This window comes from Canis lupus, chromosome 22, assembly GCF_011100685.1.
Source record: "Canis lupus familiaris isolate Mischka breed German Shepherd chromosome 22, alternate assembly UU_Cfam_GSD_1.0, whole genome shotgun sequence".
NCBI lineage: Eukaryota > Metazoa > Chordata > Mammalia > Carnivora > Canidae > Canis > Canis lupus.
The window spans coordinates 57,852,662-57,878,759 of record NC_049243.1 but is presented as its reverse complement, the minus strand read 5'-3'; the positions used below and the strand labels follow the sequence as shown (position 1 = coordinate 57,878,759).

Genomic DNA, 26,098 nt, shown 5'->3' with positions numbered 1-26,098 from the left:
ATGGCATCATGACGATGGGGACCTGTTCCAACTTCCTTAAATAGAGGATGCTTTATGTTAATGTGATTCTTCCTCAAAACACAGAACACCAGGGAATATTTTGGGTTTGTATAAAGACCTTAGAATGCTTTTTTGGAAGATAATTTACATTATTGTGATGATTAAAAGAAGCTTTGCCGAACAACACCTTATCTGGATGTAGTAGTGTGTGGCTAACAAGAATTCTTTATGAGGATCTTTTTGCTAGTTGCATCCTGCCTCTATAGGGACACAAAATACAGACTTTTTTTTTTTTTTTTTTTTTTTTTTTTACACAGGCAACAGCCTCTGGCCACAGCAGCTGGGTGTCATGTTCACTCATGTGAGTGGAATGCCAGTGTAAACCACACCTGAGGCTGAGCTGCTCAATGAGAAGATACAAGAATTCACAGAACCAAGTTAAAATGCTTTTTGGGTGGTACATGAACAGAAGAAAAACATTCATTCAAAGCAATAAAAAGGTGAGCAGTATTAAGTGAATTTAATGATGGACAGGTCTTCACCCCAGACACCGGGCGTGGAAGTGAGATGGACAGACAGCCCAACAGAAGGACTCTCTCTCGGGCATGAATGAGTGGACCCTGGAACACATGGGAATCGGCAGCACAATGCGACCGAAACACCACTTCGGTGCTGGAAGGAAGCATTATTGAAGAGGGCAACGGCTCCAATCTAATCTCGCCCTAATACTCACAAGTCATAAACCTTGACTGAGCCCGGTTTTAGTACCACGTGTACTTCTATCTCGAGCCTTTCCCTGCAGGACGGAAATGGCAACGCTTCCCTACTCGTCCACAGCGACTGCATGGGACGCCTTAGGCTATCACCTGCCTGAGGGGCCCCCGCGGGTCCAACAGTATGGGGGGGGGGAGTAGACAGGTGTAGGCCCGCGCACGCATGCACCCCGAGGCGGAGATGTGCATCCAGCGCAGGGTGCGGGGGTGGGGGTGGGGGGTCCGCCGTCCCCTACCTTCGGGGTCCCGGATCCTCCTCCCCGCCGCCGACTTGCGGAGCACGCTCCTTCCCGAGCTGAACAGGCTGGTGAGCTCGTCCAAGGGGCTGCCGAGCGCCCTGCAGTTCGGGGGGCTGTAGGGCACCGGGGAGGGGGGCCCGGCGCTGGCCTTCCAGGGCTCGGCCCTGGCCACCCTCCCGGGGGAGTAGGGGGCCTTGGGGAGGGGGCCGCCCGGGCCTCCCGCGGGCGCGGAGCCCGGCTGCGGCGCCTTGGGCACGTCGGGGCCGGCCACCCCCGTTGCTCTGCCGGCCGCGCCCCCCGCGGGCTCCGGGGGGGCGGCGAAGGGCGCGGGCGGCCGCGCGGCGAGGGGCGCGGGGGGCGCGGGGGGCGCGGGGGGCGGCGTGGGGGGCGAGCCGGGGGCCGCGGGCGGGTCCCCGTCGCCGTTTTGGTTTCTGGGGTGCTGCGGCGACGGCGGGCTGGGGCCTTCGGCGGGCACGGGGTACTTGAGGTTGGTCTCCAGCACCGGCAGCTTCTTCACCTCCAGGGGCGTCAGGGGCGACTCGTCGGACGCCGGGGAGCAGGTGACGGGCGTCGGGGGGAACACCAGGAGCGGGGGCCGGTGAGGGAGCAGGTTGGGGAAGGGGGCCGGGATGTCGCACGCGTCCGCCCAGGCGCCCGGGGTCCGGCAGCCACCCAGCGGAGGGGGCGACGCGGCCGCCTCGGGGGGCGCCGAGTACTTCATCTCCTCGTACACCGCCTCCGCCTGCTCGGGGCTGCCGGCCCGGCCCAGCATCTCGATGTAGACGGGCTCGGGCTCGGGCTCGGGCTCGGGCTGGGGCTGGGGCTGGGGCTGGGGCTGGGGCTGGGGCTGGGGCTCGGGCTCCTGCAGGGCGCGCGCGGGGGGCGCGCGGGGCGCGCGGGGCGCGGGGGGCGCGGGGGGCGCGGGGGGCGCGGGGACCCCCACCCCGGCTGCGCGCTGCGGGCCGCCTCTGCGCCGGGCGCCCGCGATCTCCTCGGAGGAGCCGCTGAGCTTCGTGTGGGGGCTGCGCTTGGGCTTGCGGGGAGGAATCTTCTTCATGGTGCTGTAGTCGTCGCTGTGCGGTCGGGGCCTGGTGAGAACTGCGGAGGGAACAGGAGAGGCATAGCAGGTCTTAGCCCGACCCCCCCGCCCCCCCCCCCCCCCCCCGGGCCCCACCGCCAGCACCCCGCCTGCCTCCCTCCACCTTCGAGGCCCCAGACCGCCCGCCTATGAGAAAACCGACCGAGCTCCTGGAGTTGGAGGCCTAAGCTACCGTGGAGGAGCAGCAAGGGGGCCCAGGATTGCCAGCACCTGCCAAGGGAAGTGCCTGGCGAAGGCCTGGGAAGGAAGGGCCCGCCAGATCTGCTGCTGGAACCTACTACACCTGCAGGCTGCGGGCCTGACCCAGCCGCGAGTAAGTGTTGGCTGAGCGGATCCTCCCGATTTCAGGGACCAGAAGACAAAGCCTAGGGCCCACACGCACGGTCGCCAGTTAGTGGCCTATGGATACCTCTGGTAGGAAATGCCTCAGCTCATTGTAAACGGTAGACTGTACAAAACAAAAACTCCAATGTGCAGGGAGAGATTATGGTCTTAGAAAAGAACTTCATGAAAAACGAGCCCGGGGTGAGTTTTACAATATATGCGACTCCTTATCAGAAACACATCACACAGAAACATAGGTAAATCAAGAGTGCCACATTTTTCACTAAGAATTTCAGGAGGTGGAGGGGTGCCCTGCTGGCGCGATGCACAGGGCATGTGACTCTGGATCTCAGGGTGGAGAATTTGGGCCCCACCTTGGGCATAGAGATTACTTTAAAAAAATCTTTTTTTTTTAAATAATAGATTTATTTTTTATTGGTGTTCAATTTGCCAACATACAGAATAACACCCAGTGCTCATCAAAAAAAAAAATCTTCTAAGGCGGAAACGTATTAAGTGGAAACAGGGAAGATATTTAAAAAATAATGAAAAAGGGAGAATTAGTTAAATCTGACTCTAAAGGTTAGGTCAAAAAATTCCAAAAAAAAACAAATTCCAAAAGACTCCTTTTCCTAAAATATTCTTACTATAAATTGTAATCGTGTTCTTATTAACTATAATTTCTCCAGAAACTGAGCTGTTCATTTCAGAAAACTGCATAAAGCTCCGCTGAAGTAGCAAAACTTCTCAAAGAATCCTGAACTATTTTATTAATTTAGTATTTTATTAATCTGTAGGAATTTGTAATAGAAGTGCAGCTAATTTTGCTGAGGTCCTGAGTCGTTTTGAGACAGCCAGTCACTATGCATGTATGGGAGCTGTCTCTGTCTCCAGTTGTGGGGCATCAGTGAGGTGTCATGGCTAAAAGTAAGTCTTTGGAGTCAGATAGATCTGGATTCAAATCTCAAAGTGTCCATTCACTCATGCAGTTATTCACTTAGTTGTGCATTCAAGCAGCATTTAACTGAGACGCATTCGTGAACAGACAGAATGTTCCCTACCTTCTTCTGCCCTCATGGGAGGTGTCAGATGATAAAAACAAGTAAATAAAACAGACAAGTCAATTCTCTCACAGGTTGGAATGGAACACCTGCTGTGAGGACCAGGAACAACAGGCCACAATAAGGGGTCATAGAGCTGCGTTTGTGTGTTTGGTGGGGGTGGCAGAGTCCAACCTATAACTTACAAGAGGTCTTGGGGAAATCTCCCTAAGCTCCAGTATAGTGATATCAGTAATCATCTCAGAGGAATAAAAGGAGGAGGAGATACAGTATGTAAAGTGCTCTGCTCCTACTCTGGCACACTGTGAACAGGAATCAAATGGGAGATATCCAAAAGAGAAAAGAAAAGAACAAAGCTAATTTTCTAACCCACTGGACATCTTTGTAAGCCAGTATTATACAGGGTTCCCCAAAGCAGCCAACTTTTAAAAGCAGAAAATACCAAAAAAAAAAAGCACAATTCTGCAGTTCATAAGCATTATTCCAAAGGCTTTCAATGTGCTAAAAACACAAGCAGCTCATAAGCTTCTCGAAACTTAATGAACCAAACAAATTTTTAACATTAGTATTACAGAATTGTTCTGAAGATTTGAATAACTTAAAGGATTTGTGGCAGATTGTATTTTCCAAAACTGGCTTCAACAATATTTTCAATCCCACATGCTCTCCCAGAACCTTAAAACTGGCAGGGCCTATGTGGCTGCCCCTGATGAATAAACTAGGACAAAGGGGAAGCCACCTGCCTTCTCAGGCTGGACCATACGCAGTAAAGCTTCTGTCTGGCTCTTGCTCTTCTGGGACACGTCTTGGGGGCCCTGATCTCTACGCATGAAGTCTCTCTATCCTGAAGCAGCCCTGCTGTGGAGAACATGTAGAAAGGCCACAGAAGTAAAAGATGCCAGGGGACTCCATCTGCTCCAGCTCTCAGCTGTCTGGGCTTCCCCAGACCAGATGCCAGAAATATATAGTCAACTGAGTCTTCAATGATTCCAGCACCAGCCACAGTCTGACCACAGCTGTGGCAGAGCCAGTAGAATGGTTTAGCTGACCCTGGCCAGCTGCTGGAACTGTGAGAGAGAGAGGGGATTATCATCCCTGTTCTTTTAAGCCACTAAATTTTGGAAAGGTTTGTTACACAGAAAAAGAGGACTAATGCAGATATTGGTACCTGTGGAGTGCTACTATGAAATAACCTGAAAAAGATGGCAGTGGTTTTGGAAAATTGGAGGAGCCTTGAAGACAATGTTAGTGAAGGTATGGTGATACTCAAGAAATGCTATTGGGGAGGCTTCAAGGAAAGTGAGGAAGATGCTGGAAGCTGGAGGAAACACGGACCTTTTTCTGCCGCCACAGAAGGGTTAGGAGTACTGTCACCTGCAGTGATGTGGAAAATAGAATCCCATGTTCAAGGAGCTGGAGGATCTAGCGAAGGAGGGCTACAGGCAGAGTGTGAAAGCTGCCTTCTGGATCATTCTAGCTGCCTCTAGTAAAATGTGAGAGTAAAGACATAAGCTAAAGAAAGAGCTAGTAACTATAAAGAGCCAGGACTTTCTGGGTTTGAAAATAAAATGGCTCCTCACTGCCAGGCTGTCCAGATGGCAAATAATTTTGAAGTGAAGATGTGACTTCCAGGCAGAGATAAAATCTGGGTCATTTCCAGGAAAACATATCTAAAGATGAAGCCAAGATCATGACTTTGAAAGCCTTTATTAAGACCTCAAAAAGGTCTGAAGTAGTGTCTCGTGCACACTTCCAAAGCAGCAAAACCACAGGACTTCTAGGAATATCAAGAGTATTGCTCCACAGAGCTCCTGTAGAGACCCTGGAGTAGAGAAGAGGTTGTCTCAAAAAAGCTAGTGTCTGTGGCTTTTCACCACTGGAGTGGATTACAGATTGACTCACAAGAAACCCACAAAGCTTATAAAGGAATTGTATCAGCATGCACAGAAAGGGGCAGAGTCATTACGAAATGGAGAGGGATCTGGCACCTCAAGATTTCATGAGCAGAAAGGAGGCCAAGAGAACTATCTGCCCCAAACAAGGTGCTCTGGTGGATTAGGAATTATAATTCAAAGGAGAGCCAAGATTGCAGGGCATGGCCCTAAGAGTCATGGAAAATCATTTCCAGGCACCAGGCCACACACCATGCCCAGGTGTCGTTCAGAACTCTGTGTGCCTCCTAAACTCCTGCTCTCCAGTCAAGAGCATCCACACCCATCCCTCCTGGGTACGCTCACTGCAAGGAGTAGAGAGCCTGTCCTCAGACAGAGTGGGGCATCTTGGAAGAGCTGTCCAGGAAGCCTGGGTCTGACCAAGACCATGAGAGATGGGGACTTTTGGTCTGGGCCTGGTGGGGTGAGAAGAGAAGGCTGTGGGCAGTTTGGAAGAGGAGTGACTGTATTTCATATGTGGGAAGGGTGGGAATTGTTTTTTTCTAGTGGGTGGATTGGAATTGTATTCTCCAAAAATTGGCCACAATAGTGTTTCTAGTCCTATTAAGAGGTAGAGTGTTTCTCCTTAACCCTGGATGTGCTCTTGGGACTGCCTGACAGATGGGAGGTCATGAATGTGAGGCTGCGTGACTTCCAAGGCTGCCCAGCATCCTCTTTCCTGGAGCATGTGCCTTTGCCACACTGATTCTCTATGTAGGAAGTCCAGCTCCCCTGAAGCTGTCCCACTGCACAAACCACGAGGAGAAAACATCTCGAGATAGAGACGCCCATGTAGTTCCATTCCCTACATGGCCAAGGCAGCAGAAGTGCAAGTGCCCAGCCTTTAGATGATTCCAGCCACCACTTGCAGCTTCATGAAGGACCTTGACTGAGAACCACCCAGAGAAGTGCAGCCGATACCCAGAACCTGATCACTGATAATAAAATGACTGTTGTAGTTACATGACTAAGTTTTGGATGGGCTGTTAAGCAATAAGAGATAATGGATATATTCCCTCAAAGTTTGCTTTTGATGCAGATAAAAAAAATTTTGTGTTAAACTATTATATATAGAAGTAGCATGGCTTCTTTGGAGGCAGACAAGAGACTGGCCTCTAACATCCTACTGCCTGGGTCGGAAGTTTGGATGTGTGACATAAGACAGGTTATGCCACTGCTCCCTGACTCAGTGTCCTCATCCACAGAAGGGTCATGACGATGGTGCCACTCCAGTGGGTGGTTCTGAAGATTAAAGATACTTAGAATAATGCCTGGCACCTGATAAACATGGAGTTAGTGCCCGCTGCCATCATCAGTGTCTTGTTATTATTACACAACCAGAAATTAATCATGAGTGATGGGGTGGCTTCTGTGGAGTGAGTGCGGTGTGGAGTGTGGCAATATCAGATCATCGAGAGTGCTTTACTGAGGCTGCAGACGGTACAGTTTCCTGCCCTACCCCATAACTACTGAATTTGAATCTTTGAGGGTGAGAACTAGAAAGCTCCAGTCTTCATAAAATACAACTAGAAAACCACAGAGTATTAAAGTCTCATTTGGTTTTATGGCTGTTTCTGTGTGTGTGTGTTCACACAAATACTAATAGTTCATTTGCAAATATGGATGTAAGGGCTATGAAAAAATGAACTTTTATTAAGAATTTTCTCTAAAAAAAGAATTTTCTTAACAATTTTTTGAGTTCTAAGATTTATGGGTAAAACATCTGTGACTCCATCCAGATGGGGTCATGTAGACATTTCATGGGCAAGGCCTCTGTTATAACAGTAGCTTAAGTGTTAAACCTCACATTCTCAAACTTGACTCTTCTCTGAGCTACCAAGCAATGATCTAGGGACTTAAGTCATTTTGAGGTTGTGTTAGGAAATAAAAATGTTCTTGTACAGAATACTTGCCCTGTGAAGGTTTGCTAAGGCATGCCAGGTGGCTTTTAAGTCACCATTTTGAGCAAGACACAGTTATTTGGCCTAATTATCACTGAAAACCAGGTACCTACATGTTTATGAGAAAAAATGAAGGAGAAGCTTGTTTATCAAGAAAATATTTGTATCTGTGTGTGTATGTATCCACTGTATTCCAATCCTTACAGTGTGGTTTTGCTTAGTTTCAGAGCAAACTTAATGCTTAGCACGGGGGCATGGACATAAAGGATGACGAAATAAATGTTGAGTAGCTGGCCAGTGGGCTAGCTGCATACATGAGTGACTGTAGAATCGACTTACAACCAGCTACAAATTGGGAAAAAAAAAAAAAAAAAAAAAGAGCTTCCACTGCTGGGCAGCGATATTTTGTGTCCTTAAAACATTTTTTTTTTTTTTTTTTTTTTTTTTTTGGTGAGAAGAGTCCATAACGCTTGCTGTTATCCCATCTTTACCCATAGGACTTCACCCAACATGCATAATGTCACTGAAATGTCCTTCCTGACCTATCCCCAGTTTCCAAAAAGGGTCATCCCCCTTGCTCTGTGTTCCACACCATCTGTTCTCTTTGCTGGTACTCTGCTTATCTCATAATTTGTTTGCCCATTTATCTCCCCCACTGGTCTCCAGGGCCCTCTGAGGGGAGCCAGCCTCATGGAATACACTTCATTACTATATGTTGAATGGAGTCATGTGTCATAAGTTGTGAAACATGCAATCCTGTTCTCCTATATCCAGTAACATATTCTCGGGATGGTGTTCACAGAACACCTAATTTCTATCAAATTTCAGCTAGTAGAAAAATATAATCAGGGGCTTCTGTTACAAATACACTGACAGGCCAAATCCAGCAAATCTTAAAGGTACATTTTGAACCCAGCCAAATTGTGCTCATTTTGATTTATTGATAAGAATTGAATTCTGCTTTAATGGAAGTAGTATAAAGAAATATATCTCTATAACATGCATTTGTTCAATAAATATTTATTGAGTGCCTACTGTGTGCCAAGGGCAATTCTAGAGTAAAGATATAAACCAGACAGTGAAAAAAGAAATGAAATGGAATGTTATTTCCAAATTGAGCCACAGAGATGAACTGTTCTTTTATCCATGCATATAAATGGTCTTGTTGAGAATGGAGTTATCTAGCAACTCATTCTTAAAAACTATGGATTCCTCACGGTATTATTTCTAAGGAATGGGATGCTGGAGTCTGAAGGGGTGGTGGGTGTGGAGGTCACATGACAGAAGGTAAATGGTGGAGGCTAGAGCTCCTGGAGGAAAACCTGTCTCTTGCAATCTCCCCATCTAGTTACACCATGTTTGGGAGCAAGTCTGCACCGTGGGCTGAGAGAATCAAGTCTCCAGAGTGTGCATGAGCTGGAAACCCCCCAACGAAGAAAAGGGGAAGCCTTGTTCTTTCTGTTCTGGTCACTGTTTGCAAAGAGCACAGTTGACCCTTAAATAGTGCAGGGGTGAAGGGTGCCAGCTCCTCTTGCAGTTGAAAATCTGCCCGTAACTTTTGCCTCTCCACAAACGTTGCTTCCTACAGCTTACTGCTGTAGAAGCCTTAACAGATAGCAAAAACAGTCCATTAACACATATTTTGCACATGTATTATATACTGTATTTTTACAATAAAGGAAGCTAGGGAAAAGAAAATATTAAGAAAATCAGGAGGAGGGATCCCTGGGTGGCGCAGCAGTTTAGCGCCTGCCTTTGGCCCAGGGCGCGATCCTGGAGACCCGGGATCGAATCCCACATCGGGCTTCCAGTCATGGAGCCTGCTTCTCCCTCTGCCTGTGTCTCTGCCTCTCTCTCTCTCTCTCTCTCTCTCTGTGTGTGACTATCATAAATAAATTTAAAAAAAGATAAAAAAAGAAAATCAGGAGGAAAGAGAAGATATTTTTACAGTCTTGTATCGTATGCATCAGAAAACAATCCACATATAAATGGACCCACTCATTTCCAGCCTGTGTTGTTCAAGGGTCAACAGTACTTTCAAATAGTTGGCCCCAGCTTGCTAATAGTTTGCACACAAGTATCAAAATTTACTGGCTCATAAAATTGCTTCATGCTTTTCAGGCATGAAGGCAATGGAAAAAAATGAGCTCTCTCCGTTGCCTGTCTTTATTATGATCGTGTTTACTGGATAAAAACCTATAGGAAAGGCATGTGTTGATATGAACAGACCTGGGCACAAGGTTCAATGTGACCTAATCACTGGTTTCTCTAAGATCCTTGGCTCTCATTCTCTAATCCGACCTTCTTCCACTACATAACCTTTGGAGTTGACTCAGCAGCTTTCCCTGTAAAAGAGAGTTTGAACTTGATTTTTTAAGATGCCAAGAGGAATGGCTCAGGTAAGAAGTGGACTGCGTTATGGTCCTGGTTCTTATGAAACCAGAGCATTTTATTTTTTTTTATTTATTTTTTTTTCAGAGCATTTTAAATAGCAATCCAAGTTTCTTCCTACTTTCCATAGAAGGAAGAGAGTTTTGTGAAATAATGAGAGGTGCAAAATATCTAGCGTTGCCCTTGGGGTACAAACATGAGGCATGTAGAATAAAGGCTGTCTGACAGAATTTTCTGCAATGTTGGGAGATTCCATACCCTTGCCTTGTGACTAATGACTCAGGAACTGAATCGTAAATTTTACTTAATTTGAATTTAAATGTAAATAGTCACACAGGGCTGGTGGCCTCTGTACTGGACACCTCAGCCCCTGCCACAAAAGCATAAACGAGGCCAGCACACCTGTGCATGGCGGGTTTATCTCAGGAGGGCATAGCCACCTTGCAGTTATGGATTGGAAATACAGGTGACCAGGCGCCACGCTGGCCCTTGACTCGTGATGCTACAAAAACTGGCTTAGGGCAGTCCCGGTGGCTCAGCCGTGTAGCAACCTGCCTTTGGCCCAGGGTGTGATTCTGGAGACCCAGGATCGAGTCCCACATCGGGCTCCCTGCATGGAGCCTGCTTCTCCCTCTGCCTGTGTCTCTGCCTCTCTCTCTATCTCTCATGAATAAAGAAATAAATGTTTAAAAAAAAAACTGGCTTAGCACACCTGCTCCATCGGATCAGCAGGTTCAATGGAAGAGTTCATCTCTAACGGCAGGAAGTTCAGTGGCAGTCCTAAAGTCCACATGAGGGATCTTGTAAGAAGGAACAGATAATGTAGACAGCAATCAAAACTCTGCCTTCAGGGCTAGCCTCCAAATCTGAGTTCATGGGGGTGCGGTCAGTGGGAGACCCCGACAAGCACCTCAGTCACATGCTGGCTGAAATTAGGTTCTAAGAACTTAGGTTTTTCATAAAAGTCTTGCAACTCTAATGGTATCACATCGTGTATTTTAAACAGTGAGACTTAAGAGCCTGGTGATTCCCTGCAGGAGTGGCCGTTTCCTGACATCTACTTCTATATACATGTTTTATCTCCTATGGGTTTTTTTTTTTTCTTCACGGGCCCCTCTCTCGGGGTGAACCCATTCCAGGGTGCCCTGCTCTTCACAAAAAAAAGAGAACTCTCCCCGGGGCTCCCGCCGGCTTCTCGGGGATCAGTTGCGTTACCGCACTGGACACCTCGCGGGGCCCATCTCCGCCACTCCGGATGCAGAGATCTGAATCCAAATCCCTTTCCATCAGCTGAGGGCAACGGAGGCCATCGCCTGTCCCTTCAGAACAGCGCTCGCCCACCTCTCAGGACCAACTGACCCATGTTCAACTGCTGTTCACATGGAACCCTTCTCCACTTCGGCCTTCAAAGTTCTTTCTTGAATATTTGCTGCTACCGCCAAGATCTGCACCTGCCGCGGCTCCACCCGGCCCGCGCCCTAGGCTTCAAGGCTCACCGCAGCGGCCCTCCTACTGCACGCAGCACAGCATCTGTGGGGTGGCATTTGGGGGGGATCCCCGGCGGCCCCCCAGGAAGGGAAACCACCCCCCCCACCCCATCCCGCTCCTGTCCCTCTCGTGCAGGTCACCAACTGCCTGCAATGGACAGATATGGGCCTGACGCTCTAGCGCCATCCATTTTTAGGGCTAGTTGATTTGGCAGGTGAGTTGTTGCACACTCCTTAGCAGATTCCAATTTCCAGGGCCACCATCCTTCTACTCCTATGGTTCTTAAGTCACTTTGTCTTCACTGACATGTTTTGACGTGATCCCCAATACTTTCACTCCCTTCCCAATGACATGACTAGTTGGTACCACCTGACTACTCCAGAATCTCAAGCCCAGGGCAGATGATTTTGGAAAGGGCACAGACAGAAGGAGTTTTTAGATGTTTAGATATTCTGGGGCCAACTGACTCTAATCTATAGGGCATGTGTGCAGTGTTCGAATCCAGACACGAGCCATCTTACACACACTGTAATGTTCAATCTTGTTTCCTGGTTTTTCACCTCCTCGTGCTACCCTGGGTCTAGTCCACATTCTCCTCGTCTCATCAGGGTTAGCCTGTTGGATGTCATTTATCCTCTTCCAATAAGCGAAAGGGGTCTTCCTTCTGATTTCAACACACCTTTCTGAGCTCCACACCGTATATCCTGGGCAGAGGTCCAAAAGTAGGGCTGGAAATGGGATGCGCTTCCATTTATGATTTATTTAGATGACAGCCTCTTATAGTTTGTGGGGGTGCATCAGAGGAGGCCCCTTGTCTCTGGAGATCCTGCCCTAACACCATATCTGTGCTTACATCTATGTCCACTGAAGCCTGTCTTTCTGAACTTGCCCTAACTCCATTTTCACATTTCATGGCTGTTCTTATTGCCATGACATGAGAAACACACTGCATTCCTCTCCCCAAACTTAGGAATTTCTCCCACATCTCCATATTGTCATGACATGACTCCTACATTATAATAGTAATAGGCTTTTCTTTTTTCCTACTAAATACTCTCTTAAAGATCCACTTTCTTAAAGTGACCAATCAAAAGCATCTTTGAAGGCAGCTGGGGCCTTCTCATTGCTCGTGGTCTCTGAGCCACGGTCTTTGCAGTGTCCCCATGGGGTCACCCATCTTCTCCCGCAGATAAACAAGTGCATGGCTTTGCCTCACGTTTGTATTCTTGGCTCATCTGCTTACAGAAGGAATTGTGATCCATGTTCAGCTGGCACTTTCTGGTGAAATCTACACACCATTCCATCATGTTTCATGCCCCCTGTCCCTCCTCCCCCACTACCACCTCTTACCCTGTTCACTTTTCTCTGCAGCTGTGATCTGCTAAAATACTTTATGTATTTACCTGTTCACTGTGTGGAGCGTCTGACTTCCCACACTAGAACTGATACATCACCAGGAAAGATGATCCTGTTGGTTTTATTCATTATGTATCCCCATGGGCCTACAATGTGGCCTAACTGTTGGTAGGGGACACCTAACCTCTGTGGAATCAGTACCTGTTCCGCCAAGATGTCCTGCCTTTGTTGCTCACTCTTTGAAAAATTAATAATTAAGCAATAACAGTCACATGAACTAATCAGTGAGAGATTTCATGGAGAGAAGACTGTAGTTTCCCTCTTTTTTTGCATATATATTTCTAGGCCACCAACGCAGAAAACTTCCCTTAGCTAGACCCCAAAGTTCCACGGACAGAGTTTTGCTGTGGCGGGATTCCTCTCTGCCTGAACGTTTCACTTCCCACGTGATAAAGCAGTGTTGATTTTTAATTAGATTGTGATCATTGGGAAGCCTGATGAATTTTTTTGCTTTTTCATCAGTGAACATTTACCGGGTCGAGGACAGACACTCTGAAGGGCTCTGGTCTGCGGCCCCTCACCAGCACTGACAATGCTGATGTCAGGATGGGCAGTAAGGAGATGATATATAAGTAGCTTTTCCCTAAGATGCTTGGAGAACTGAATACATATTATTTATATTTAATGATTAAAGAGCTGCTGGCAAGCCAACAAGTGGACTTATTTCTATTAAAAATAGATTAGGGCAACAATACTGCTGTGGGAACTGAGACCGGAAGGCAGAGCATCAGGGCCTCGACCAGGTGCTCCCCACCTTCCCTCCGCTGACCTTCACCTGCAGACTCCCTGGCCGCCGCCCACAGGCAGGCGCTCACAGCCTCGTAGGAGGCGCTCAGCCGCGTGGTGGGGTCCCTCTTTGGCTTGGGTGGAGGCTGTTTCCGTGGTGACGGGAGGCCGCTGCTGTCATCCAGGCTGGACACCGAGTGTAGAGAAGGAGACCGGGTGGATGGGCCAGCCAGGGACTGGATCAGGCCATCCACCGCCATGGGAACCGGGATGGAGCCGTAGTGGAAATGCTTGGGTCCGCCCTTATCTTCGGCTCTTGGGGGAACAAAACACAAACAGCACCCCACGAGAGAGGGGCCCAGATGCATTATTCAGATGGCAACAATGAACCCGCTCAAGCAGACATAATCGCAGCTTTGGGGTAAACAGCCTTCCCCGCCGCTGCTGGAGGATGCGTGCGGAGCGCTCTGGAAACCCAGGCACCCAGAGCGAGCTGCCCATCCTTCCGACCCCTGCATTCTGATAAACGAGCACGGTGGGGATTCATCACGGTGACCTTTGAAGAATCTCACACAAACGCAACATTTCTTAAGGAGTACCACGTTTTCTATCAGGCATTCATTGAATGAATTTTTCACAGTCTGATTATTAAGCAAATCAAAAAACCAGAATTTCAATCTGAATGATAATTTCTGAAAATCCATCTTAATAGAGAGTTATTGATGCATCAAATGCTGGGAGTTCATCACCGTCTCCCATTGCCAAAGAGTATGTACTTGACTTAAAACTATCAAAGGTTTACATTTCTCTCTCTCTCTTTTTCTCTTTCCTTTTTTCCTTACCATTTAAACTCCACAAGCAATTATTTAGTGATGTGCAGAATTATTATTTTTGTTCTGTTATTCCATCTGGTCGTGCAATGCCAAGTGAACTGCTGGTATTCAATAAATAAATAGAAAGATACTTCTTCACTTAATTTCCTATCAGGCAAATGAATACATAATCAAATTGGGAAATTGGGGTGGCTGTTTAGTTCCAGCAGCGAAAATAATAAATATTATTCTGGAAGTCAGATAAAATTAATAGTTATCTGGTTAAAAAAAAAATCCCTTCTGGCTTCACATGTCAATGTAATCATGTACTAGTGAGATGCCAATGCGTTCGTTTTACAAGGAGTCTCTGAGCATTTGTTTTTGTAATTATATCTTTGTGTGGCAGAGTACCAGCCGGGCTGGGATCTACCACGAGGCACAGCCAGACACCCATGTAGAAAATGAACTAGCCGGAGATGAAAGTATGGCATTCAGTGAATAATTTGTTTTCCCTGTAATGTTTAATTACAGTTTTCCGTACAAAGGGAATTTTTTCAGTATTTAATCATGGAGATATTTGAAGCTAATTAGTGAGAGACACATCACCATTTCATCTTTAATAAAAAATCATTTGACACAGGCAGTTGAGGCGAAGGGGAGTCATTTTCAGTGAGAAACCACCAGCGAATGCCAAGTTCCTATGGCAAACCAAACACCTGCCTGGCCCAGGTCCCCGTCCTCCCAGGAGGAGTGCTGAGGATCAAGGGTATCCCCATCCCTCATGGAGAAGTAGGAGTGATAAAGAGATGCACCAGGTCGCCCCCACATTTCTATCTCAAGCTCAGCATCCTAAGCGGACTTTAAAATAAAAAGCTTTCCCCTAAAACTTTCCCAATTGGTGAAGAACTGTGACAAATTACTAAGGGAAATATAATTCATGCAAAGCATTGATTTCACTACTTCTCTGTTTCAGAGTGGCTTCTCCATTGTTTGGGTCAAATTTCCAGAAGTTTCTCTGAGTCACCTTTACATATATAATACTTGTATACAGATGTCAAGAACCCGGCTATGTATTTTTGCTAAGACAGAAATATGAGCTGCCTTAAAACTTTGGCCTTGAGATGGTAAGTGATGCGGCATCGTAGGGGAACCGATAACTGTTTCATATGGCGAAACGATCACATTGTACCTATTGCATGAAAAGAAAGCACGAATAGGGACCCTTTTAGATTGCTCAGAGGTTTCAAATAGCAAGCCATGCACGCATCCATGCCTGTTCCCGTAACCACTGTCATATTTGACTGAACTCTGCATTAAGGGCTATCAGTATTTTCCTGACTCCACTGGATCAATGACAAAGGTAATTAAAGTTGCATACTATCTGCCTTTACCTTTTGATTCCTTCCTCTGGCTTGTTTCTGGTCTCCACTTTCTCTTTATGGTAAATAGCATTCATTTCGTTGCGCAGCCGATCATTTTCACGTGCAATGTCTGAAGCGTTCTGAATGACCAGGGCATCATAGGTCTTCAACCCCATGTCCTCTGTAATCTGCAGGAAGCTGTTGATGGACGTGACCTCTTGCTGTCTGATGCTCCTTTTCTGAAGCAAGTGCTGGCGTGCCAGGAATCCTCTTACAACTTCCATAAAAGAACACAATCATGGGTCAGTTAGAGGAGTAAAAGCAAAACCCCAGACACCCACAAACAGGTCACAACACATTTATATCTTAGCAGCTTTAACATAAGACACATTTAACCCAGAATAAGAATTTACAAAATCTTCTCATCCCATATCTGAAAAGGTATCTAAATTCAGCAATGATAACACTGAGAGGCAAAATCCTTAAACTAAGGAATGAGATATCCCCACTTCTTTTCATAACACAGGCTGGACGTGATGGACTGGATGAAAATCAGGGCGAAGGACTCAGGTCCAAACCCCAGGGAATTCTGCAGGGTGGCTCCAACTGGACCATTTTGGGATACACGGCTCATCTCTCATTATAACAGAGTACAACAGAAATGTCTGAGGTTTGGGGAAGTAGTCTTCAAAAAAATCATGCACATATTGTTAATAAGCCTATGAGTTAACTCCTAGAAAAATGAACACTGCATTTAAGACTCTGCAAAGAGAATGTGTGTGTGAATTTAGGACATGCCTTCTGCTCTCCAGCGAAGTGGCACTAGCTAGAAAGATGTGTAAGAATAGGGAGAAATAAGGGAGTGAACACACTCTGAAATCGCTAACATGTCAGTAGCAAATGGTAAGACCTGAAAATAGAAATAACAATGCCCATCATTGAGAGTCTCTTCCATGTGTTAGGCACTCTATCATTTCATACCGAAACCCAGGGATAATTAATAAACCATTATCTCCACTTTGTACCCAACGGTGGAGCAGCTGAGTGAGGCTGAAAAAACTTCTCCAGGTAAGCACAAGCGATGAGCGATGAGTGGTAGAGCCAAGTTTCAAATCTCTGTGCGTGAATGTGCCAAGCTCATTTCCTCACCTCGGACCACCAGAGAAGCTTTCCAGAGAGCAAGGCACCGGCAGAGAAGTCAGAGGGAAGCATATTTTCGATCAATGTGGGGAAGAGCTTTCTAGCAATGAGCCAAGATGTGAACAGCTCAGACCGTCTCCTGAGAGAGGGAGTCAGTAAAGGGCCCCTTCTGCTGGATGCTGCGAACAGGTGTAGGTGAAGGAGTTCCTATGTGGACCTTTCAACCTTAGGACGCTGCTCTTTCCAAGTCTAAGTGTCTAAGGTCAGAAGGAGTTGCTGGAATTATAAGAAGATCTAGAATTTCAGGGAAAAACCAATGTACGTCTCAAAGATACTTTGTAGTGGTGGTGGGAGGGGGAAGGCCTGTAAAACATTAAGTGCTTTCAAATATTCCCTGGCTCTAGAAGAATAAATGTGCCGGTTATCTAGGATATTTATTTTGATGATTTTACTTGATTAGAAGATAGAAAGCTGAACACAAACTTTCCACCATCACGGCTCCAGAGGCAAATAATATACAGACATCTAAAATGATTAAGGCTTTTTTTTTTTTTTCCTTTCTTCAAATGGCAATACTAAATGTTTGATTACTTTGGAATGCGGTTGTATCAAGTTAACTGTAAAACAGTCATGCTGAACTAATCTAAAGGGGAAAACAATTAAACAGTGAAAGGTACAATCAGACTACCCAGAATATAAAATGTGGCATTAAAATGCAGACGTGTTAGCCATGAGATGGACAGGGCGGGGCGGGGGGGGGGGCAGAAAGAGAGAGAAACAGAAAACCTCCAACAGATCTGTTTGCTTGCTCATTCCTGTTACATTAAAAAAATTGAGACATTGACTTTTGGAAGGGTGAAGGTGAGGGTATATTCAAGATGTTTAATCTTTTGGAATTAAGGGAAGATTAATGTGGCTCTGCCAGACTTCTTTTGACCCCGCCACAGCAGAGCTATTCACCACAAGCCTATTCACCGGGCACCTATTGTCCTGCATCCGGGGGACTCCCATTTTCTCACACTTCCTGTGGCAGCCTTTAAAAATTCTTTAAAAATGATATCCCAGCTCTTAAAAGTCAGTATCTTTAAATAAGAGGCAAGCAGTAAAAACAAATCTGCCATAATCGATAACTGATACATGCTCTCTTTTCAGACAAGTTAAAGATGGCTTTTGTGACACTGGCAGCACTGAGATTTTAAAGACAGTTTTCCACCAGGACAAAACGAACAGCTAGGATCAGGAAGAGACTTCTGTTAGGAGTAATTCCATTTAATATTGAAATGCTTAAAGTTATAGCTTGTTTCCCCCCAACACATACGAAGGAAAAATGAGAACCCTTGTAAAATTGGAAGTCACTCCAGCTTGTATAAATTTTGAGTAAATTTCCCAGTAGCAAAAAGTACGGAAGGGACCATTCCAAGACATGTAAAAATAAAGATCAATAATTAGTGCTTTGCATTGAAGAGCCTGTAATTTTATTTATTTTTTTTTTAATTTTTTTTTTTATTTATTTATGATAGTCACACACACACAGAGAGAGAGAGAGAGAGGCAGAGACACAGGCAGAGGGAGAAGCAGGCTCCATGCACCGGGAGCCCGACGTGGGATTCGATCCCGGGTCTCCAGGATCGCGCCCTGGGCCAAAGGCAGGCGCTAAACCGCTGCGCCACCCAGGGATCCCGAGCCTGTAATTTTAAAGATGCTTTTATATCCATTATTTCATTCATGCAATCTGAAATTTGGGTTTTTATCGTGATGCCATTTGTTTTAAGGCCTATCTCAATTTTTATCTTTGAAGGTGAAGGAATAACTAGAATTCTGGTTGTTCCTTCCATTTCAGGTCAGTAGGGCCAGCTTAATCTTTGTCGTTAAAGAGAGGAGACGTCTCTAGTGGAGCATCCCCGATGGAAGAAGGGGTGCAGATTCTTCTAATTGTATTGAAGGAAGACTTCCAGGAGAATTTGAGATCCTGTTCTATGTACAGATAACATGACAGTAAATGGGATTCTCCGTTGGCTCCCTAGCTCAGGGGTTAGGCGCTGGTCTTGGCGAGGGGGTTCCCCATATGCATCAGCTAAGGCTGCAAGTGCAGATTCTGATTTTGGAGGTGGTGGGGGCCGGAGATTCTGCATTTCCAGCCAGCTCCCAGGTAATGCTGCTGCCACAGGTGCCCACATGGCACAGCCGTTGATGCGGCCGATCCCACAGAAGGAACTGCAAAGGCGGTGGTGCAGACTGACCTGGGACCCTCTTCCTACAGAGAGGAAGGATGAAGTGAAGGAGGCCAGATTGTCATAACCCAGAGGGAAGCAAGAGTTGCCCAGAGCCACGGTGGACTACCTCCATCGCCGGGGCTCCCCATACCACGCTGACCTCCAGCCTGGTGACACCGGCTTCAGGAGACCATGCAGAAAAACAGCCACGGGACCATGGAGTTCAGAGGACAAGGTGGGCCATGGGACCTGAAGCAGGTGCTGGCAAGTGCTGACTGCCTGGCAGCTCTGCTGGAAGGCACTATACCTGTCAGGGTCCCACGCTGTGTTTCTCGGACACTAGATGTACTTGTCAAGAGCTGCCTGCTTGGAGTCCTTTAAAGAGGCTTTATGGGGGAGATCCCTGGATGGCTCAGCGGTTTAGCCCCTGCCTTCGGTCCAGGGCGTGATCCTGGAGTCCCAGGATCGAGTCCCGCGTCGGGCTTCTGCATGGAGCCTGCTTCTCTCTGCCTATCTCTCTCCCCACTCCGCCCCGTGTCTCTCATGAATAAATAAATAAAATCTTTAAAAACAAAATAAAAAAAAATAAAGAGGCTTTATGAGAGCACTCAGGCCCAGACTGTCTGTGGATGCCTAGAGGCCGAGGGAGAATTAAAAGCGACTGTCCTGAGGAGGGGTTGTGCCACTTCTGCGGTGGGCAGTGCAGAGGGCTGCTTCTGTGCTCCCGAGGATGCCAAGAGCCTCTGAACACCTGCAGCCCCATCAGAGAAACCCAATGCCAGATTACACAGAAGCACTGCCCGGGCCCCTACCATTCCCTGTGTTGTCAGCCCCAAGGGTCTACACGCACCTGCACAGACAGGGTGAGAGCCGCGCCCATGCCCCACCTGCGGGGCCTGAGGTGGCCAAGAAAGATGGTTTAACTTGCAAGGTAATTCTGAAATTTGAGCATTACTTGGACCGGAAATGTAAAATTCTGTTGGAGATAGGCTGAGTCACCAGCATGTAGCAGGGCTTTTTATCCTTAGAAAATGATGGGACTCCCTTGGAGAAGCAGGGGCTCCATGGACAGAGGCTTGAACAGAATAAAACTGATTTCTGCATCCTGCGAGTCATGCTTGCGCTTAACCTTGTTAGAGATATCAGAGAGCTAAGCCCATTACAGCAGGTTCCCCAAAACTAGCCTATAACTTCTCCTTCTTTAGGAAAGCTTTAAATATTTTATTTATGATATATAATATAATTAAATCTTTAAGAAAATTAGAAAATTAGTGTCTATTCATTATATGCATATTTTATGTGAGTTAAGAATTTTTTGAATGTACCCATTTTCAGTGGTCATTTGGGTTTTTAATAGGGAAAAAAATTCTACATGGAAATCTCCCCCAACACTAAAGTGAAGCTGTCTGCTATTGAAGATTATACTCCAATATTACTGTCACTTCATAAAAGAAAAACAAAAGTCAAGGGTTTTCCCAAGGCACATGTCGAATTACATAAAACATATCCTGGCTAACCTGCCTATGCCAGTCCTCCAAATCCCAGCACACCAGTGGCGCTGACTGAAGTGGCCTCTATCTGGCTCATATCTGTACCTACATGCCATGTGGAGGGGTTCCCACTGAGGATTCAAAGGTACATCTTTGGCCTGTGCTTCTGAGCAAATCAACAAGCATGAATATTTGCGAGGTGATGGCTGAGTACATAAGATATGAATATTCCCTCTTCCAAATTGTGATTTAGGTGAAAATTTGATATAAAATTTCAGATGGAATGTGTACCAGATAAACTATGAGAGCAGCATGTGCATAGGCTGGTTGAGAGACAGGTAAAGAGCAAACAGAGCCACCGTGCTGGCTCAGTGCCTGAAAGCTGCCCACATACAGTGTCATCATAAGGACAGAGGGGACCCCCTACAGCATAGATCCCACTAATGTTTCAACTCAGGGGTGCATTAAATGATTTTGTATTTCAGCTCAAAGAGGTTCAGAAAGATTAGGGTGTAATTGTTACCTTTTTGGCAGGTTATAATTTTTCTCTGCAGCTGCAGGCACATATCATTGAGCTGGTTGGCGTGCCAGTATTTTAGAAACACTTTTCGGACTCCCATCTAAAACACAAACAGCAGGGAGACATTAAACAGCATGAAGATGCCAAAAATGATGATGGGAAAACAGTCAGGCAAGAGGTTTTTCCAGAAGAGGATTAGAAGAAACAAAGCTAACAAAATTAATTCCGGTACATCTTCTTTAATTCTTAACAACACTATTACATTTACTCACAATCCCAAAGGTTCTATTCGAATAAGTGTGCTTGCTGTGTGCACATATGGTCATTAATATTTGCAAATGCCCTCATACTAGACTTGTGGTGGTTGCACCCTGTAGGGCCAATGAGGAACAGTGGCCATGACTCCATCAGAAGGTAAGACCATCCCCATCAACAACGCTCACATTCTAGACCCTCATCCACCCTTTGTGATTCTTTTCTTTCCTCAACTCAAAGCAGGGGGGTTGAGTCTCTGAAAAGGAAAGCAATAAAACAGAAACATAAAAAAAAAAAACCCATAAAGCTGACACACAAAATTGTTTCAATTATTTTTCCCCCCTACACTGTGTATTATGATAAATTGAATGTTTATACAACCACAATTATAGAGCTACAGCACAAAAGTAAAAGGTCTTAACAAAGTCATCTATGAGCAATAATCTTCTAGATGATTGTGTAAACAGTAATACAATGAGCATTTCTCTCCGGAATTTTTAAAAAGCGAGTCACCAAATCAGCTTCTACAAAAGCTATAGTGGTATGCGAGCTAGTCCAGACGTGCTGCTACTGAGGATGACAGCTGCCAAAGGAAAGTCTTAAAGCCACAAAACAATAAACCACATCCATGCATCTTCAAAATAATTTCCTTGTGTGTTGTGCATATCTTCTAAGAATTCACAGAAGTGTGGTAGGTGTGAGGAATGCCCCTCACGATGTAAACTCATGCAGGCTCTGAGGAGAAGCAAACATAAATAATTACAGAAGGGCCTGGTAAATACTAACATGAGGTGCTGTGGGAGCTCCGAGGTGATACTCTGTGAGATTAAGAAAAAAACTGCTCAGGCAAACCTTGTGATAATATTCTTAGCACTTGAGATAAACGCCACCAAAATGAGAAGACTAACACGTGTGATCCCAAGCATGAGCTGGGGATGTTAAGATGCTAACACCCCACAGCCCTGGCATACATCACAATGACACCCAAAGCTTGCACGTAGCACACACCATTAGGCACTGGAAGGGTTTATAGGTCAGACTTGTCTCCAGAAGGCTTGGCCAGTGGTGGTTTACGAACCTTTTCATATGGAAACTGGGTTTATTCCAAACATATGTTGTCACTTCACTCCTCATCCTTCCACCTAACTGCCCCCTTCGCCATGATCTGCTGTCTTAATGAAACACACGGTTGTGCAAGCGATTGGGGCCTGAGTCTTGCATTATGGTGGCCAGGCTGGTGAGTCCGATTAATGGGGAAAGTTCTCAAATACTGTCCTGTTTCAGTGGCTTGGATCCTGGTCTTCATTTAGTTTTCTTTTAGTTTGTTGAAATTTGAGACAGTCACCTGGGTGGGAAAGTACAGAGAGTTGCTACTTTTTCCCATTGTATTGCCACTCCCTCTCCCTAGTTATTTTCCATAATTCATAGCCTCTTTTTTTCCCCCTTCCCAACTGCTGACTTATTTTGGCAGTCAACAGGAAGAACAGTTGGTACTGTCTGTGAGCACTGCGGAACAAATCTGTGAGACAGGCACTGGGAAGGAGGGAGCATGGCATCTTTCTATTCATCGTTGACTGTGGTGTGCATGCAACTCATGGTGGGAAGCTTAATCCCAGAGGCAAAATTCATGCAAACCTGTGTCCCAACCTGCAAGTCTAGAAGAGTGAGAGCTAGCAATTCTACACAATGGGTGGGAGTCAGTAATGATACCTAGGGGAACTAATTTATGGCAGGAGCTCGACATGGGAAAAGACCTACGTGATGGAATTAAGACAACTGGATTCTAGTTCCACTCTCTTAATTAAATGGAGACGCTGAAGGGTGTTGGATTGGATGACAAAGATCTTTTACAGTGATATATCTAACAGTCATTTAAAACACCGAAGAAGGTTTATCTTGAGAACTGTGCTAGATCCTGGGGATACAAAGGAGGATACTGTCCTCAAAGAGAAGCTTCTGGGGATGACCAACAGTGAGCAAAAATGAGAGTCATGTCTAAGGGACACCAAAGAGAAGAGGTGATTAAGACGGGTCAGGCAGGATTCACTGAGAAGCAAGTTATCTAAGCCATGTAGTCTTGAAGGATGGGTAGGAATTCTCCACGGTGTCTAGGGATAGAGGGAGAAGATGAATATGGGATAGAAAAACCAGCCTGTGAACACCAAGGGGCAGGGAATCTATCCTCAGGCATAGCTGCATGAGCAGTGATGAGGGAAGAAGCGACACACATAATTGGTGGCCACGTTTTGAAAAGTATTCCAGGAAAACCTAGACATTTTTCTATGAACAATGTAGATGCACTGAAAGATTTAAAGAGGATCTTGGCTAAACTTCATAAAAATACTTTTTGAAGTTTTATATGAAATTTATAAAGTTCCTTCTTAAAACCGTCTGGAAGAATGGGTTGTTGGGCTTGGCTCTGGGAGGCACTTGGTGAAGTGGGACAATATAATGTCATTGACATTTCAGATTTGGAAAACCCACTGTTGCTTGTCTGTTGGCCAACTCTTATTTATCCTTCATGACTGAAATCAAACTCTACCTCCATTACTAGATTTCTGGTACTCATTTATCTACACCTAGTAGGGCTTTGATGACTTTCATTTGTGTTCCCAGAACACCCTATGAATGATTCTTTATTTCTCTTATTATATTGCATTGTATATTTGCCATTATGCACATATATTTACATCTCCTTAAGAATATGAAGATATATTCTTGAACTTCACAAGTGGTAGGGATGTGGGGAGGGTGGATTCAGATTAGAAACAGAACATAAGGAATTGTGAAATCCTGGTATAAGATGAGTCATAGCGGTGGATGATAATGTCTTCAAGGATGAAAATAAGATATGATGGACAATGAAAACATAAGCCAGACCCTAAGTCATTCAGCAAACTGAAGATAAGTCATGGAAGCCAGTAGGTGATAGAACAAATGACGGGGGCGATAAAAGAAAAGTGGGGTGAAAGTGTTCTACATATGGTATAGATGTAACACAGAAGGCTGGGGAGCAATGAGTCAGCTGGCCTTGCTCCTCCACTGAGACACAGGAAGTGAGAAAAAGTGAAACCTCATAACAGTATTTTCAGGAATGTCCAGTTTTCAGTTCACATATGGGAGCTAAATTAGAAGAGGGGTAAATATGGAAGCAGTAGGTTTTTCTCACAGTGTATTAGAGACATCACAGGACCTGAAGGTGGAAGGTGGGTAGTTAAGGAGTGAGTGGTCTGAGTGCTTCACAAGGCAGACCTGAATGTCTTGCAGGCAGGAAAAAAAAGGACTCCTTCCTGAGATCCATGGATTGGGATCCCTGGCAAGGGAGGAGTTGGGCAGGAATGTGAGGCACAGGGCATGTGAGAAGGTGTGGCGCTAGACAGGCAGACGCTCCTCTGGGAGCCAGAGGATAGGGCAGCTTCCAAAGCTCCTGGCGAGGTTTGGTATAGTTGTGCCCTTGAAAATTCTCCAGAGGTAAATCCAAAGACTTTGCAAATGAAGGAGGCTTCTGGGCTTTTGGTTCATTGGGAGGGGGAAGGGATAGAAGCCTGAATTTACATTACAAGTGTCCCCCTAAGGTAGCCAGAGACTTTGCTTGCGTGGCGGGGGTTTTGTTCTACCATCACATTCAGATGGGTTAAAAAATTCTATTCAGCTATTTGAGTATACTTCATACTTATCCAATGGGCAGACTCTTTCTTTCTTTCTTTCTTTCTTTCTTTCTTTCTTTCTTTCTTTCTTTCTTTCTTTCTTTCTTTCTTTCTTTCTTTCTTTCTTCTTTCTACTTATGTTTTTACCACATAATTTATTTGTGGTTTGGCAATATTTGGAGAGACTCACTGGAAATTTTAAGATTTGTTTGACTTTGCTGGTCTTTTAGAGATGTCATGTTTATAATAAATGCTTCTTCTTCCTTAAAGAATGAAATTCATCATTTAGTAGTATTTTGGATTTCTTTGTCAGAAACTGTTTTGAGTAACACATTGTAGTCTTAAGTCCTCTGCTATCACTCGGGCTAAGTATTACTGGGACATAAATCTAGGAATCTTTTTTAGCCAAAAAAACCCAGATTCTGTATTTCCATTGTCTACTAATGATGTTGATCAGGAGAAAAATCTTGGCCACTTTAATTTTTTCTATGGGAATGAATTCCTGTAAAGTTACTCTGTAATCTGTGCCTTAGTGTGCTATACCAAATCTGATGCATTAGGATTCATTCAAATGCAACCAAATGTTCCGATCACCTACAGTTTTTATTTTGGTTGCATTCTCTTAGAAGAAGATGTTTCTCATAATCAAAGAGAAGGAGAGGTTAAAACATTCTCCTACTGAGCCCTCTCCTTGTGTACTCCCTAGATGCAGAGTGTTCTGATCTGAGATTAAAATGTTAATGTCATTCTCACTCCTGTAAAAGTAAACCATCTGTGAATTATAGTCATCGCTATTTTTATTAGAAAACCATTAGGTTTTTTTTTTTTTTTTTTGAAGTGGCAGATTTTAAGAGATTAAACAAAATTGTCATTGATGACTTCGAAAGCTTCAATTACTGCTACAGTTCTCAGGGATTTTTTAGAGGTGGAGGCTGGGGGATCATAGACAGCTGCTGGATGGCATGTAGGTGGCCTGGATGACACACTGGAGAGAGATCAAAGGGACCTATGAATATGTTCTCCCTTTTCTCCCCATCATCACTGAAGGCTGCCTCCAATCACAGAGGTGCAGACAAACAGAAGGTGGAGCAAGCTTGCTGGTAAAGGTGGCCCTCCTGTGAGGGGTACAGACACTCACGGTTTCTATGGCAATCCTGGGATTCCAGCAGGAGGAGCCTAATACTGGCCTCGCCCTTTTAGGAATGTCCCCCATTCACAGACTGGGAGACTGGGGCAAAACTATGTTCAGAGCGGTCTTTCTAAACATCGAGCTCATGTTACTTTCATGCCTGAAGTGATCTAATAGCAGGT

At 45.6% G+C, this 26,098-nt stretch overlaps 1 protein-coding gene across 1 annotated transcript in view; it reads right to left on the bottom strand.

Annotated features, from left to right (window-relative positions):
* Positions 1–26,098, bottom strand: part of MYO16 (myosin XVI) — a 481,192-nt gene that overhangs the window by 63,494 nt on the left and 391,600 nt on the right. The window contains exons 29-33 of the mRNA XM_038570035.1: positions 20,889–20,985; positions 15,553–15,799; positions 13,393–13,664; positions 1,917–2,110; positions 1,010–1,823 (exon numbers count right to left, since the gene is read on the bottom strand). Coding sequence (XP_038425963.1) covers positions 1,010–1,823; positions 1,917–2,110; positions 13,393–13,664; positions 15,553–15,799; positions 20,889–20,985 — 1,624 coding nt within the window. The remainder of the gene's footprint in view (positions 1–1,009; positions 1,824–1,916; positions 2,111–13,392; positions 13,665–15,552; positions 15,800–20,888; positions 20,986–26,098) is intronic.